Source organism: Callospermophilus lateralis, chromosome 4, assembly GCF_048772815.1.
Source record: "Callospermophilus lateralis isolate mCalLat2 chromosome 4, mCalLat2.hap1, whole genome shotgun sequence".
In the NCBI taxonomy this organism is placed as follows: domain Eukaryota; kingdom Metazoa; phylum Chordata; class Mammalia; order Rodentia; family Sciuridae; genus Callospermophilus; species Callospermophilus lateralis.
Window position 1 is genome coordinate 152,611,154 of NC_135308.1, and position 17,239 is coordinate 152,628,392.

General features: G+C 42.8%; 1 protein-coding gene across 5 annotated transcripts in view; it reads left to right on the top strand.

Moving 5' to 3' along the window:
* Window positions 1–5,520: 5,520 nt before the first annotated feature.
* Rfx4 (regulatory factor X4) overlaps window positions 5,521–17,239 on the top strand; it is a 99,392-nt gene continuing 87,673 nt past the window's right edge. For 3 of the 5 annotated variants that reach the window (XM_076853251.2, XM_077109243.1, XM_077109244.1), the window contains exons 1-2: window positions 5,851–5,960; window positions 6,236–6,359. In XM_076853251.2, coding sequence (XP_076709366.2) covers window positions 5,860–5,960; window positions 6,236–6,359 — 225 coding nt within the window. In that variant the 5' untranslated portion in view covers window positions 5,851–5,859. Of the gene's footprint in view, window positions 5,593–5,850; window positions 5,961–6,053; window positions 6,140–6,235; window positions 6,360–17,239 lie in introns of those variants that run through there. The other 2 variants (XM_076853253.2, XM_076853252.2) reach the window with 2 other exon arrangements.

Consider the following 17,239-nt stretch of genomic DNA (forward strand, 5'->3'; position numbering starts at 1 on the left):
CCCTGGTCCAGAAAGTTGAGGGCGTGTCTTCAGACGTAGGTGTGTTGCCCCATGGATTGAGCTGTGCTCACCTGTTCCTTTGTGATATCAACCCTTTGCCCTGTTTGGGATAGAATGTTCCATGGAAATGCCCTTTATGTGTCCCCTTCTCTTGCTCTGCCTTTGGATGTGGCCTTCCTAGATGTCAGTCACCTGCTGACAGCAGACATCATGAAGCTAGACTCAACCCCCTGAAACCTGACTCCTTGCCTCATTTGAATGGCTTCTCCTCAATAAAAGGGTTCAGCGTGTGCCTGCTCGCTGTCTTTCTGCGGACCCTTACAGTCAAAGGAATTGTCACAGGACCCCAAAGAAAAAGGGGTCTCTGTCTCTTGTGTGATTATTTCAGGCAGCCCAGTTCCCCTGGAGGGTCCCTGATGAGACACTGGGCTATGTGAGGAGGGAGCTGGTTGTTTTGTTGCACAGTTGGGGATTGAATTGAACCCAGGGCCTTGTGAATGCTGGGCAAGTGCTCCACCACTGAGCCACAACCCCATCCTCTGTTGATGGGCTTAGACTTTTGTCTTGTCGTGATTGCTTAGCAGATCCTCCCTCCCTCCCTCCCTCCCTCCCTTCCTTCCTTCCTTCCTCTTCCTTCCTTCGTTTCTTTCTTTCTCTTTTTTTCTTTCTATCTCTTTTGCATAGTTTACAGTCTCAGATCTCTGTGATAAGTGGCTTTAGAAAAATTTATGTTGACTTTTGGTAAAATAGAAGAAAAATGTCCACTCTAGACATGCCTGCAAGGAATTGAGAAGTGGACGCTTAGAACATACAGCTTTGTGCATATATGAGAAATCACAGGTTTATCCAGAAGACAGAGGGGGACATGATGGTGGGAGCCAAAACATTTATTCTTCATAGTCAAATGCCCATATGAAACCCCCCCTGTGCATCCTAGGAGGCCACACACTGAAAGCTCTGATGAGCCTCAGGTCATGACTCACGCGAGCTTCCAGACCCGCTCCATTATGTCTCCATAATAGGATGGGCTCAATTCAAATATGATCAAGTGGTTAAGCAGAAGATAAGAAAATGGAACAAGTCAGGAATTTTTTTTGTGATCATTAAAAAAAAATCCAGGTATAATGGAGCATTGTGCACCCTGTCATACTAATGATGTCCTCTAAAAGAGACAGACAGGGGAAATTTCATCATCAGATATGAAGAGAAGTAATTAACTGCTTTCTCTCTGCTGTGCCTTGGTCAGGGAGCGGACATTCCAATTAGCAACTCCGGCACACGCGCGGCCTCTGGATTTTGTGAGGTGGTTTGGGGAAAGGTGTGAGGATGCTATTCCTGTAGGAACCCATCAAGCCCCAGAGGTGCCCTTCCCCGTCAATTACACCCATTCGTTCATACAGCTTATTAAAATGCTTCATAGTCATAAGCCGCCTGGCTACTCTGAGGCTCAGAAGCTTCGATAAGAACAAAACGTGGGGGGAAATGTCATTGCTTGGAAGGCCCCGGGCTTTGACAGGTAACTGCTTAATTAGTTCAGCCTATGTGAACTGTGACTTACACACATTGGATTCAAATAGTTGGTTGTTGCTATGGGTTCATTTGATGTGGAGTATTATAACCAGGATCTTGTATTGAAATCTTGATCTCTTGGCCAGATCTAATGAACAAATGGGTCACAAGAACAACAATAGGAACGGGGCTTAAGTAATAAATAATGGATGAAGAAACCAGGTATTTACCTGGGAACCCATGCTCTTTGACACTACATTTGAAGGCATTTTCCTCCCAGAGCTTGACAGTTTGGGCATTTTTAACCATGGATAATGGAGCCCCGTTCACCCATTTGGCCCTGTCGGGAATCTGAGATCTTGCTTTGGTTCCCTCCCCTCCCCACATCTGCAAACAGGAAGGAGTCCCATGCCCTACATGTTATCTCTGTCACCACAGCCACTACTTCAGTCCATGCCTGTCATGTCTTGCCTGAGCTCTTACCTGGTCTCACTTGTCCATCCATCCATCCATCCATCCCCTTGCTAGTCCATCTTGGCTACCTACCTTAGAGGCACAGAGTGATTTGCCAAAGAATAAATTGACCATGCTTCTCCCATGCTTAAAGAAAAAAAAAATAGAATTGGCTCTCTATCATTTCAAGGGATCATACATAAGGTGAATTCTGAATGGTTTGAAGTACATATTTGTTGAACACATCCATGGATTCTTCTGACAGAAATGAACTTTAGGAAGTCATCAGCATAGATAAGCAAAAAGGGATACTTTCATCCTCCCCACAGCACGTCACGCACCAAGTTCCAGCTGCCCAGCTGTTCATGTCTATGCATTAGACTGGAAAATGTTCCACACTACAATGATCTAAAGTGTTAAAATAGAACCCATCTTTAAGGAGATTGCTAAATGAAACTCTCGAGTAAAAAATTGCAACCTATGAAACTGGGGGAGTTTTTGCTCTTGTTTTTGTTTTTTTAGTTTTTGACGTTCTTTTATCTTTGACCCATTGCTGACAAACAGAACATATTAAACTTTAAGTTAATGGTCGTTGTTTTTGCTATCGATGACATTATTATTATTGCCTCCCAGAAATACTCAGGTCTTCTTGCCTCTGTGTTATGGTTTAGATATTAGGTATCCCCAAAAGCTCATGTGTGAGTGTAAAAAAAAAAGTTTAAAAGTGAAACAAATTGGGTAATGAGAGCCTTAACCTAATCAGTGCATTGATCTGCTGATAGGAATTAACTGGGTGTCAACTATAGGTATGATGTGGCTGGAGGAAGTAGGTCACTGGAGGCATGTCTTTGGGGTATATATTTTGGCCCTGGTGAGTGGAGCTCGCTCTCTCTCTCTCTGCTTCCTGGTGGCTGTGTCCAGAGTAGCTTTCCTCTTCCACCCAGCTTGAGCCTAGAGCAATGGAGACAGCCATCTACAATCTGAGACCTCTAAAACCATGAGTGCCAAATGAACTTTTCCTCCTCTAAAGTTGTTTTGTCACATCTTTGGTCACAGTGGTAAAGGAATTGTCTAAACCACTCTGTTGTCACTTTTTTAATCCTCTCTGAATACCACTCCACTGCCTTCTTCTGAGATAACATTTTTACAGCAATCCCCAACTGCCAGTTATGTGATGCCAAGCCATGTTCTTTTGTGGGGCATTTAAAGATTCTCCATAGCCCCCCCCCCAAGGATCTTCCTTTTAGATACTCCTTCACAAATCCTCCTTCCCATTCAGACCCCTGTCTCCTCATCCAAGGCCCTGTTCCTCTTGCCAGGAACTCCCTCCCACTACCATGGCAGAATACCACAGAGGTTTCACATCAGACAGACTCTGTTACTGACTGTATTAGCAAATGACTTACACTCTCTGAGCTTTGGTTTCCTAATCTGAAAGACAGATACAATGCCTACCTCACATGGGCATTGTGAGGATCGGATGAGGTCATGCCTACCCAGTGCCCGGCACCTAGTAGGAGCTCACCAAATGCCAGTTGTTATTTGTCATTGCAAAATTTCAACCACAATCTCTCTATGAAATTTTATCTACTCTCACCTACACAACAGTTTTCCCATCTTCAGCTGCACCTACAGTCAGGAGTTCACAGTACTTAAATATTCTTATTTCTTGTGTATAATTCTCCCTAAATAAAATGCAAAGTGAACTAGGACGTAGGTCATGCCTTATGCCAACACAAGTGCTTACGGAGCCAGGCAAGGAACAGAAAATAGACTTGGTGGAAGAAAAACAGGGAGGAGTGAGGACTGTGGCCAACTCCAGGGCACATCTAACCACGGCCAATTGTTGTCATGCGGGAATATGGGCCTGGGGTTGCCAGATCTGTTTTTTCACAAGAAGCCAGAAATCCAGATTCTTATGTGAAATGCCCTGGATTTTAAAAGTTGGGTCAATACTGTTCAAACAAAGCACGTCTGTGAGACCCCAGTTTGTGAACACTGCATTATTCCAATGGCCCCTATGAGTTTGTGCCTAGGCTGGTTATTTGGACCTGTGAACTTGTTTATAGAGAAATAATACTGTGAATGGCAGGTGGGAGTCCAGGCTAACCTCAAAGGCTGGTTTTCACCCATACTGGACCCGAAGCTTGGGACAATCCTAAGAAACCTATTTTCTATGTGAAACCTGTTTCCCCCAGGGAAACCCAGGTAGAGTTCCAATTTGTACTTGGGGGACACATAAACTAGAACGTAAGCCCTTCCAGGACAAGGCATGTCTTTCATTCACCACTACTTCCTAATGTCAAGATACTGCCTGGCACTCCATAAATATTTGTTGAATTATAGATTAACTATGACTTTGTCCATCTGTCTACCATTAATTTGTTCATTATTTGCAAGCAAGGACTGTCTTACTCACCATGATGTCCCCAAACCTCACAGGTGATAAGAGATCAATAAATCTTTGTCAAATGAGTAAATGACTGAAACAGTCTGTCCATCCCTCATTAAGCACCTATTGTGTGCCAAGGAATATGCTAGACTTCAAGGATTCGGAGGTAACTCAGAAACTATCCCAGTCTCAGTGCATTTGGTCACCTAGAAAGGAATATATAAACCATCTCCTGGAACATTTCTGAAAATTATCAGGGGTCACTTAGCGTTCCCCTTCCCAGAAGAGGTGGCAATGGATGAAATGAATGGGACCACTCTGCACTAGGCTTCGTTCTTTACCCTAGTGACCCTAGGGTTGCATTCACACATGGGGTTTCAATATGAAATGATTGAAATGATTTTTTTTTCAACCACATGTTGGAAGGAGCTGAATGAGCACTGCCCTTTCAAGTGGGCACCTTGGGAGGCCCTGTCCTCATTCCACTTGAGTTACGACAGTGCTGGACCACTTCTTTGGCAAGTGCTCTCAGAGAGAGTTTGAAGCCACTTGAGGACATTTATTTCATTGCTTTAGAGTCATGCCTTATCCCCCCTCCCCCCCCAAAAAAAAAACAAAAAAAAAATTGAGAGGAAAGAACTATTTGCCACTTTATCCCCCAGACTTAGTTCCAAATGGCTTTGGGTTGATTCCTAAAATCCAATTCATGATCAAAGGAGAAATCTTTTCTGTTGGTGAGTTTATTCAACAGTATATGCCCCAGGCTTTGAAGACAAGGTCCAAAGAGAAATTCCCAAATTGTCAAGTGCCACAGCAGTTTTACTGGAAGAGGTGTTTAACCTTCCAAAGTATCTATGACAGTGGCCACAGGATTCATTTGAATGCCTAACTTCTGGGTGTTTGGGTCAAAAATTTTTTAAAAAAATTTTATCTAGTTTTCTTTTATATCTCCAATATCCCAGAGTATGGACAGATGGGAGCCCAGGATGTTTATGGAGATGAAATATGGAGATGATGAGGTCCCCCGGGCATTTGCCATGTGTGCGCTAGGCACACGCAAATGCATGTCATGTGTTATCCGGTCTGATAGTCCATTACCTTAGCAGGCAATTACAAATCATCACCTCCGAAGGGAGATTGGGTCATGAGGTTAAGTAACTTGCAAGTGACAAGGCTGGGATTTGAATCCAGTTAGAGAGCTCTCTCCTACAGTACCCCTAACTGTACTCATTGAGAAGGTATTGGTTACAGGGTCATTAATCCTTATACAGCAGAGGAGAAAGTGATCCTAAAGTAATCAAGGGCTTACCTCCCTACTGTGACACTAATCCTCCCTCCATTCAGAGGGTTAGTGTCTTTCCAGCTCTTTCTACAACCTCTACTTGGGCATCTGTTTCCCCAGACGATCAATCCTTCTTTGCTGCTCTTGTCAACCGAGACTCTCCAAGATGGTGACATCATCATCCTTTGGCTTCTACCCACTAGAAATGGCTCCACAAACAGTTATGTTTTTGAAGCCTGGCAGAGCGAGCTGTCTGCAATATCCTGAAGAGTTTGGGAGTCTGGGGGGACCTGATCTAGCCAGAACGCATGAAGGACAACGAGAGTAAGGAGCAGAGGGTCTAGGGATTTGGACTGAAAAAGTGGGCTGAGATCATACCCAAAGACGCAGGATTCTGATCCTGATTAGTGCAAGGTCACTAATTCCATGCTTGACCGTACACAGCTCACTTTGTCTTCCTGAGTCCCAGTTTCCCCATCTGTAGGAGGAGAGTGAATTCTGAGGTCTGTCCAGCTCCAAAAGAGGACTGGAAAGAAAGAACCCCTGTTGCTTGGGGAAGGCGACGCATTTATCACTCATTGGACATTTTTTTCCCCTAGGCTGGAGGAGAACTATGAGATTGCGGAGGGCGTCTGTATTCCCCGCAGTGCCCTCTACATGCATTACCTGGATTTCTGTGAGAAGAATGATACTCAGCCTGTCAATGCCGCCAGCTTTGGGAAGGTGAGTCCAGCCTCACCTGGCTGATCCCCACCCCACCCCTTGCCCCCAGAAACTTTGAGTTATCTTTGCAGTCTTTAAGCATTTTAAAGTATTTTTGTTCTTGTTTGTTAAAGATATCAAAATAAATGCTTTACTGTAATATTTTCATGAAAAAAAATTCAAACAGTTTTAACAAAGCAATCTCAAATCAAACACCAAAGCAAAGTAATGCTAAAGTACTTGGTAATACTTGGCTATAAAATTTTTCAAACAATTGAGAAATGGTTTAAAGTTAGAAGTAAATGTCTCACTTGAGTTTCCTCTGTATTTAATTTCTGAGTGGGAAACATTGAGTGTATCAAGTGTATCTCAATCGAGTCAGGGTCAGGCAAACTGCTTGGCTTAGTAACATGAATACTTTAGAGAAACTGGGAAATGGTTCTGTATCATCAGATTGGAGGTTTGGGAGTCCTTGGCAAGGATTAAAACTCTCAGTAACATCACTGCAAGCCTGACACTATCTATCATATGATAAGAATATATTCTATGCTTAGGGCTATGTATGCAAAAAATTATTAGCACTGACCACTATGACAGGTCAATGAAAGCTGTTAGTGCATTCTTTAAGTCCAATCACTTATTTGTTTATGGCTGAAAGTCTGGATTTTACACACACACACACACACACACACACGCACACGCACAAATCCCATTCAACATGAGTCAATACATCCAAACTCTTCTTTCTTGTATTAGCTCTTTTATTAGATTTTTTTAAAAACTGTAATTTTGGGGCATCTGCTAACAAGAAGTAGCAAGCTTGATCTGCTTCCCACCCCATTCTTTACCAGTTTTCTGAATATGGATTTATCAAGGACTGAAATGGCATAAAGAGGCCAGTTTCAGGAATTCCCTTTTCAGATCCCCAACAGATAAATCATCAACAGGAAAACAGATAAATAAATCAACAAACAAACAAATAAATAAAATAAAAGTGCAGGGTCAGGTCTGAGCCAAACATGCTGGAGAGTCCCAAAACCGAGTGAGTGGCTGAGAATCGACTTCATTCAGTGAATGGGGAAGATGCTCCATGTGGACTCGGGAGGAAACATGTTTTTGTGAGGCATTAATGTTATTTCTCCAAACTGAAAGAAGCTTCTAAAAAGTCAACGGAGAAACCTCCTTTACTCTTCCATTCATTTCTCTCTTGAGTCCCTTAGTGTTGAAGAGATGGCTTGGTGGTAGGCACTGTGGTAACTAGTGGTAGGGGTCCCAGAAAGAAACGCCACCTGGCAGGTAGGGACACCAGAGCACACTGTGAAGGGGGTCACAGCAGAGCTGCGCCAGGTGTCGGGGTGCTGCAGTTTCCACTGGCATCTCTGCCCTTCTCTCGGCAGGCACCCTGGAGAGGCCAGAGAAGGCCTCTGATATTTGGATGCAGGGGCAAAGTGGGGGAGCCAAAAGACTGGGAATCTTGGACTTGCCACTCAGCCTCTCAGCCTCTGCCTCTCCACTTCCTCGTGGGGATGTTGTAGGATCGAGGGAGATGATGTTGGTAGATGATGGAAGGTACCGTTCACTCACTCCTCTGGTAACCCAGGTATTTATTAAGTACCTGCCATGTGCCCCCCATCACAGCTGTTGGTGCTACAGAGTCTTCATGAGATGCTTGTGCACAGGTGTAAACACACATTCATTAGCTTAGATTCTGGAAAATGAAAAAAAAAGAAAGAAAAGAAAACTCTCACCATTTTTAGAAACTTCAATTGCCTATGTAAAGGCCCTCAATTTCTTTTTTCTCAAATACTCGATATTCTTAATGTCAGCCTGGGGCTTCCTTGACCTCATGTTCCAGGTAAAACTAGTTGAAGCCCACCCCTTCCCATCAGCCCCCCAGTTCCATTCTCGTTTTAGTCTGTTCCGGATTTCAGCAGATTCCAAGGTGCTTACATTCTCAGCATCACTGTGATGCACAGCTCTTCCCTCTGTGGATGTCCCCTTTCTCTACCCCTGTGCTGTTCGGGACAGTACTCATAGCCACATGTGGCCATCCAAAACCCAGTTCACTAGCTGTCACAATGACCCACCTGCATCTGCTCAGGAGTCACCTGTGACTGGGGCTTCCATTGGATGGTGCTCCATCATCACAGAAAGTTCTGTTGGACAGCCCTGTTCCACACCATAGAGATGAAACACGGCAGCCTCTTTGCTCTTCACGAGGCAGTCCACAGAAGTAGGCTGACGTTTGTAAGGGGGTTTGCCACGCCAGAGAAGGACAGAGATAGACATCCCCCATCTGCCAGTTTTCTTCAGGTTCCCACGACAGTGGAGGTTTATTGGTCTTCAACTTCTCCTGTCGTTGGTCCCAGCCCCTCTCCACTCTGTTATCTCCCTCTCCTCTCCCATTCCCTTCTCTTTCTCATTTTTCTCTCCCCTTCCTTCTTGGGACAAACCCTATCAAATTTCCTGTCTTCTTAGATCCTTAGTTCCTGTTGACAAGTCTGCCCACAGAGAGGCTTCACTTACACCAAATGGCTTTTCAAGATATTTTTCCAAACAATCAGTTCCTCCCTAAAACGAATTATAGTGCTTCCAAAATGGCCCCATTTAAAAAAGCATCCAAACAGTCTTATCTTCAGTCCAAAAGCAAAGTCATACTTGAATAGTATTAAGAGCATACACAGAAATGCTCTCTATGGCTGTCTCACCATCAAGTTGAAATACGCTGGGATTGGGGCTGTCCTTCCAGCTTCAGAGGACAGAAGGTGCCTCCTGAGGGTTCCCACTGGGAGCTTGTTGAACTGGAAACCAAGATCCATTCACCTTGCCTGAAGGGCCAGCACGGTGTAGCCTTCGTCGCCCCCAGAGAGAAGGACCGGATGTTCCGCCTCGGGAGGCAGTCATGGACAGCCTTTCGTGATTCAGCCGCGAACCCTTAGCTCAGAGCAGGCGAGATTCAGTATTTCAATTCATTTTTAGAGAGAAAATATATTGATAGTAGTCCCCATTCAGCTTGCCCATGGGCTGAGGTGACAGCACCAACGCTGTCCCCGGGGCCTGGTGGGGACACTGCTCTTGATGAAATGGATGGCAGCAGTTGCTTTGCTGCAAGTTCTGAAATGTAAAGCCCCTTTCCCAGTCCACGGCCACGCTTCATGACACTGGCTTCCAGGAATGTTGTACTGACTTTGGTTCCAGAATTAACTTAGGATGTACGGGGAGCGCCGAAGCTTCGAGCTACACCAGCATCACGTCTGCTTTTGCTGTTGGCTGGAGTGATAAAAGGTCACCTGGCTTGGAGGCACTTAACTTTGCTGAGTTCCCATTTTCTTACCTTCAGACTGGATTAGTCCCTCACCAAGCGACTCTAGGGATAAAACAAGACAGAGCTTGTGAGACTGTTGTTCAAAATTGTGACATGCTCTGCCAGTGGAAGAAATGACCGTTATCTAAAATTAGTCCCACTTCATCCCACCTCCTCTACTTGCTTACCATGTTACCATGCTTCGTCTTCATAGCACTCATCACTATATGATCTATCCCCCAGGTATATATATGTTGTATCATGTATATGTGTTTATACAGACATGTATTATCTATCTGTGTGTGTGTGTGTGTGTGTGTGTGTGTGTACCATAAAGACAGGTACCTGTCCCTCCTGCTGCTCTAGACTTTGTCAGACTGAGAAAAAACAGCAAATGTGTGTATGTGTGTGACATATGTACACATCTGTATGTATATGTCTATATAATGTTGAGTCATTACTTGCTTTGCTGGTCTCCTTCCCTGGAGTGGAAGCTCCACAAGGCCTTTCTTATTTTTTTAGGCATCCCCCAACCCCCAGAGCAGGGCCTGGCACCTCATAAGCCCTCAGATACTTGCTAAAGGTTGACTGGCTTACATAAATGTTCCCGCCAGGGACCGTGAGACTCATGTGAACATGTCCGACCTGTGTGGAAACCATGGGAAATGGATCCTGTGTCCATGTCCAGCAGCCCCTTTGCTGAGTAGGGGTGGGCTGGCATAGGTACACATGGGAACGGCTGCTTTGACTGTGAAGAACTGCCTTAAAGCTCCAACTCCTCCTCTGCCCTTGGATGACACAGAGGGAGATCGCACAGCCCAGCCCCTGTTCAGCCATCACGTCTGTTTTGGTTGGATAATTACAACTCATTCCTGGCTATTAAAAAGTCCAGTCAGTCCCACGTAAAAAGTCAGCCTCACATCTAAGCTGGAGCTTCTGCTGTCCAGTGGCTTGGAATTTGCCCTGGGAAAGAGGGTTGGTCAGGCCCTTTCCTTTTCTGGCTTCTCGGGGATGAGGGCTGGTGGCTGTGGAGGAGGAGGGGGTGGAGGGAAGGGAGCGGGAGTCAGGCGGGGCCTGGCTGACCGTGTGTGGAGAGCGCCTGTGGCTCTGGTGCCATTGCTGAAGTGATGTGTTCTCTAGCCCGCCCCACCTGGGGCTGCTGCAGCACTTTAGGGGGAGTCACCCGCAGCCTCAGTGTAGGAGGATTGGGGCCAGCTCACTGCACTTCCAGGGTTAAACTGTTCCTTAGAGACCTCAGAGGAGCCCCAGCAAGTGTGACTGTGAAACAGGTGAACTCCAAGAAGCATAGGCAGAAAGCCACTCTGCTGTGTTCTGTTTGGCTGTCGCTAACCTCTCTTGCTGAAAACCGATGCTTTCGTGGCAGATTTAAGAGCTTTTCGGTTATTGATTATAAGGACAAGCCTCTTCTCAATAATTTAGATTCTCATAGGCGCTAAAAGTCCAGATCAGTTCTCCAATTTAAAACTGAATTCCCATCCGCTTCAAAACTCTCCCTCCCCTCTCAATTCTACTATGCCCAGTTTGGGGACCTGCAGTGAGGGAGGGGACATGCTTTGATCTGCTCCCCCTGACCTTTCCCCCTGCGACAGGCCCCTCCAGGCTCATCAGATTGAGAAAAAACACTTCCCAAATATAACTCTAGCTTTCCCCCGGAAGCAGTGAAATAAATTTTTAGAGAACAACAGAACAATAAATTGAAACAAACACAAGGTGATAGGGATCAAGATTAGCATACACATGACATCATACCCAGCTCAGTTGCCTAAGCTTAAAATGATTTATTAGTAGACAATTCGTTTTTTTTTTTTTTTTTTTTTTTTGTGAACCCAGGGCTTCATACCTGTTAGGCAAGCACTCTACCACTGAGTTATAGCCAGCCGTAATAGGCAACTCTTTTTAATAGATGATAGAAGTGTCTAGCTCTGTCTAATTTAGAATGCAACTTTTAATTAAATAAGTTTAATTAAATTTACTCATAAAATTAAATAGCAAACATTTGCATAGGGCTTTATGTGTACCTGGCACTGTTCTAAGAACTTTTCATATGTCAGATTCACCTAATCCCCCCAAAATCTCTATGAGGTAAGAACTATAATTATTCCCATTTTGTGGATGAGTAAATGAGTACCAGAGGAATTAGGTGACTTGCTCAAGGTCACACAGCAAGTAAGTGGTGGATTCAGGATGTGGACCCAGGTTCCATGCCTTTAACCATCTCATTTACATGAAATAAGTTGTTTCGGAGACAGGGTGGGTATGTGTGGAGGCAGGTTTTGTCCTTTTGACTTTGATAAAGTCAATAACTGTCACCGGCTGACCTTCTACATAATGAAATTTGGAGAAGAAATCTCAGCCTCTCTATACTTCCAGGGGTAAGTGTGCTGGTCATCGCAGTGTAGAAAGGCCCACTCCCGTCTTCCCAGCTGGGGTGTTCATGGTGCCGTGAACACCCTCACCAGCACTGCCCATTCTGCCTCCTCCTCAATACTTGAGTCCACCCATTTGTTCAATATTCACTTATCTCATGTCTGTCCTGGGCCCTGCCCTCCCACTGCTGGGAGCTGAGCTCCACGGTGAAGGAGTGGGCCCTGAGGTACGAGCCCTGCAGAGGGGACATTCACTGAAGAGTGACTGCAGAGAAGATGGCAAGTGAGGCTCCTGAGCTATGGACACAAGGAACTGCTGCCCCCACAGGAGGGGGACGAGGGGCAGCCTGCGATCTAGGGAGGTCTGTTCTGGGAAACCCCAGTACTAAGTGTCCCCGTCCCCCAACCTGCAGCCCTGGGAGACTCATGGAAGTTGAAATGGCTATTTTAATTTTACCAAAATCATCTTTCTTCTTTTCCACTGTCTTTTGGAGACTCTAAACCAAAAACTCAGCTTGCACTGAGATGGAGCATCAGTGCATTTAGCCAGTAGCTAAGGAAGCCTTCCCAGAGGATAAACTGGAACTCTGGCTTCGAGCAAAGAACATCTCTACCTCACCAGTTGCTTTCCAAGCACTCCTAAGCAATTGATTTTTGCATATTAGCCTTGTATCCTACCACCTTGCTGTAATTTCTTTATAGTTCTAGGAGGTTTTTGTTTGTTTTCTGTTTAACTAAATCTTGGACAGATTTTCTATATAGACAATCATGTAATCTGTGAACAAAGTTTTACTTCTTCCCTTCCCAATTCATATATTTTGTTTCTTTTTCTTGTCTTCTTTCATTAGCTAGAGCTTCCAGTAGGGTGCTGAAAAGTAGTAGTAAGAGAGAATGACTTTCCATTGAAAACTTTGAGTTTCTTACCATTATGTATGATGTTAGCTATGGGCTTTTTGTAGATACTCTCTATCAAATTGAGGAAGTTCTTCTCTATGTCTAGTTCGCAGAGTTTTTTAAAAATCACAAATGGGTATTGGATTCTGTCAAATGCTATTTCTACATTTACTAATATAATCATATAATTTTTTAAGCTCATTGACATCATGGATTATAGTAATTGATTTTCAAATGTCAAATCAGCTCTGTATGCCTGGGATAAATCCCACTTGGTCATGAGATAAAATTCCTTTTAGACATGGTTGGATTCAATTTGTTAATATTCTGTTGAGGATTTTTGCATCTATATTCATAAGAAATGTTGTCTCTGATTTTCTTTTAATGTTCTTGTCACATTTTGGTGTTGGGATACTGCTGATCTCATAGAAAGAGCTAGGAAGCATTTCCTCTGCTTCCATCCTCTGAAAGAATTTGTATAGAATTTGTATAATTTCTTTATTAAATGTTCAGTAGAATTCATGAGTGAGTATATTTGGGGCCGGGTGCCTTCTGTTTTGAAAGATTATTAATCATTGATCTCTTTCTTTAATAGATATATTATTGTCTATTTCTTCTTATGTGAGATTTGGCAAATATTGTCTTTCAAGAAATTGCCCATTGCTTCTCGGTTATCAAGTTGATGGGCATAAAGTCATTCCTTTATTCTCCTTTTGCTATGTAGGACCTGTAGTGATGTCCCTTATTTCATTTTTGATATTAGAAATTGTGCCTTCTCTTTTACTTAGTCTGGCTATGGGTTTATCAATTTTATTAATTTTTTTCAAAGAACCAGCTTTTGGTTTCATGAATACTCTCAATTGATTTGTGGTTTCAATTCCATGATTTATCCTCTGCTTCCTATGATTCCTTTTTGTCTCCTTGCTTTGGAAATAATTTGCTCTTCTTTTTTTTTTTCTTTCTAGTTTTTTAAGATGGAAACTAAGTATTGGTTTTAGATATATCTTCTTTTCCTATACATGCATTTAATTATATATATTTTCCTCTAAGCATTGCTTTCATTGCATCCTACAAATTTTGATGTGTTTTCATTTTATATTTTTAAACTTCTCTTGGGATTTATTTTTTGCCTATGTGTTGTTTAGAAGTGTGTTGCTTCATTTCCCAGTGTTTGGGGATTTTCCAGTTATCTGTTTGTTATTGATTTCTAGTTCAATTCTGTTGTGGCCTGATAAAAGAAATTATATGATTTCTAGTCTTTAAAATTTGTTGAGTTGTACTTTTATGACCCAGAATGTATGAACATTCTATGTGAGTTTGAGAAGAAGCATGTGTGTGCTGCTGTTGTAGGATGAAATAGTCTGTAAATCTCAATTATATCCCGCGGATCATGGTGTCCTTTCTGGTCCTCTGCCTGCTGGATCTGTCCGTTCCTGAGAGAGAGGTGTTGAAATCTCCAACTATGATAGTGGATTCCTAAATTTCTCCTCACTATTCTATATTTTTTCCTCATGTAGTTAAGTGCACTATTGTTAAGCACAAGCACTTTAAGGATTATTCTGCCTTCTTAGAGAATTGATCCCCCTATTATGTAATGTCCTCCTTTATCACTGATGCCTTTCCTTGCCCTGAAGTATGTTTTGACTGAAATGAATTTAGCTACTCCTGCTTCTCTTGATGAGTGTCAGCTTAGTACTTTCTTCTTTATCCATTTACTTTTCATTATATGTCTTTATATTTTAAATGGGCTTTGTGTAGGTGACGTATGGTCAGATTGTGTTTTTTGATCCACGCTGACAACCTCTGTCTTAATTAATGCATTTAGACCACTGGTGTTTAAAGTGATTATTGATACAGCTGGATTAATATCTACCATAGTTGTTACTGATTTCTATTTGTTGCCTTGTTCTGTTTTTATTTCTATCTTCTATTCTTTTTCTACCCTTTGTGGTTTTAGTTGGGCATTTGTATGATAATCTATCTCTCTCTCTCTCTCTCTCTCTCTCTCTCTCTCTCTCTTATTTATCTATTTATTTTTGTGCTGGGGACTGAACCCAGGGCCTTGTGCATGCAAGGCAAGCACTCTACCAACTCAGCTATATCTCCAGCCCCTGCTTCCTTTTTTTTTTTTTTTAACCATATCAGTTATACATTCCCCACCCCCAAAATTGCACATTGAACCCAGAGCCCTGTGCATGCTAGGTGAGTGCTCTACTGGTGAGCTACATTCCCTGCCTTTTTTATTTTATTTTGAGACAGTTCCTGGTTAGCCTTGAACTTGTGGTCCTCCTGCATTAGCCTCCCAAGTAGCTGTTAGATCAATTAATAACTAGAAATTTTAATTTTACTTTCATTTATTCCTTTTTTACTACATTTCCTTTATGTAGGTCTAAGAGTCTGATCTATATCAATTTCCTTCTCTCTAAAGAAATTTATTTTAACATTTCTTGTGAGGTAGATCTACTGGAGTCAAATTTCCTTAATTTTTGCTTGTCTGAGAAGGTCTGTATTTATTTATTTATTTTTTATTCATTTATTTATTTTTTCTCTCTTGAAGGATAATTTTGCAGTGTGCAGAATTCTAGGTTGGTGGAATTCTTCTCTCTCTCAGCACTTTAAACATTCCATCCCACTTTCTTCTTGATTAATTATTTTTAAGGAGAATTCAGATACAATTCTTATCTTTGTTCTTCTATAGGTAAGATTTTTTTCCCCTCTGATTTCCGCCATCCAAGGTTTTTTGTTTTGTTTTGTTTTTTTCTTACATCTATGATTTATCATCTCATAGAAATCCTCAGTCACTGTAGTTTCTTTTCTTTCTTTCGCTCTTTTTTTTTTTTTAGAGAGAGAGAGAATATCTTTTTTTTTTTTTTTTTTTTTTTGTAGATGGACACAACACAATGCCTTTATTTTTATGTGGTGCTGAGAATCAAACCCGGGTCCTGCCCGTGCTAGGCGAGCACTCTACCGCTGAGCCACAATCCTAGCCCAGTGTAGTTTCTAATATTTCTTGTGTCCTCTTCCTTCTGATATTCCCACTATGCATATTTGCATCTTCCATAATTGCCCTCATAGTCCTGGACATTCTGTTCTCCCCCCATCCCCACCATCTTTGTCTTCTTTGCTTTTCTGTTTTCAGAGTTTGTATTTCAGAGTTTGTCAAGCTCAGATAATTTCCTCAACTGTGTCCAGTCACCAAATTAGTCCATCAAAGGTATTCATTTTGGCTATAATGTTTCTTTTCTCTAGTGTATCTTTCCAGTTCTTTCTTAGAATTTTTATCCCTCGCTTACATTACCCATCTGTTCTTGCATATTGTTCTTTATCCATGATGTTCCTTAGCAAGTAATTCATAATTATTTTGAATTCCAAAATCTCTGCCATGTCTGATTCTGATGTTTGCTCTGTATCTTCGAATTGTGTTTTTTTTTTTTTTTTTTTAACCTTTTAGTCTGCCTTGTAACTTTTACTTGCTGCCTGGGCATGAGGTATCAGTTGAAAGAAATTCCTTTGGAATTGTGGTGGTAAGGTGTGGGGGGGTGGGGGAGTGTTCTCTAGTTCTATGACTAGGTCTCAGTCCTTTAGTGAGTCTCCACCTCTGGACCATGAACTTCATAGGTGTTTCTAGGCTCTCCCCCACCCTCCTGATAGGACTGCTAGAGTTGGCTTCTTACTCATAGAAGGCTGGAGTTGACTGGAGTTGATTATTTCCCTTCCTTCCAGGTTTGTTAGGCTTTGATAAAAGTCCAGAAGGTTAAGCTTCAGTTAGCTATTTGAGGGCAGCCCTTGGGAGTACTCTGGCATATCGCAAAATGGTTCCTTTTCCCTTCCCCACTGATAGAAGCATGAGTGGATTTTCCTTTAATATTTACTTTGGGAACCTGGTTGAGCTCCTGGGGGTAAACTCACAATTTTGTGTGGGACCCCTGTTACCAGATCCCCCCAGAGTCATTTTCTAGCTCTCAGACTTGTCCTCACGGAACCTTTAGCAACTCACCAGTTCCAGCTCAGGTTCCCTCCCCTGGCAGTGGGTCCCAGCCACTCAGGAGTGTCTGTTCCAGTCAGTTGCAGCTCCCCAAATGTCTCTTCAGTCTTGGGGGCAGTCATTTGCCCTGTGTCCTTCTCCCAGAATCCAAGAAGGGTTGCTGATTTTTCAGTTTGTTCAGGGTTTTACCTATTTTGGGGACAGAGTGACCAACTTCACTAGCTGCTTACATGTGGAACCAGAAACTGGAAGTAGAAATGTTATTTTTGTTCCCAGGTGATAGCTGATTTCAGGATCTATGTTGTTGATGGCAGAGTGCAATAGAAGGAGC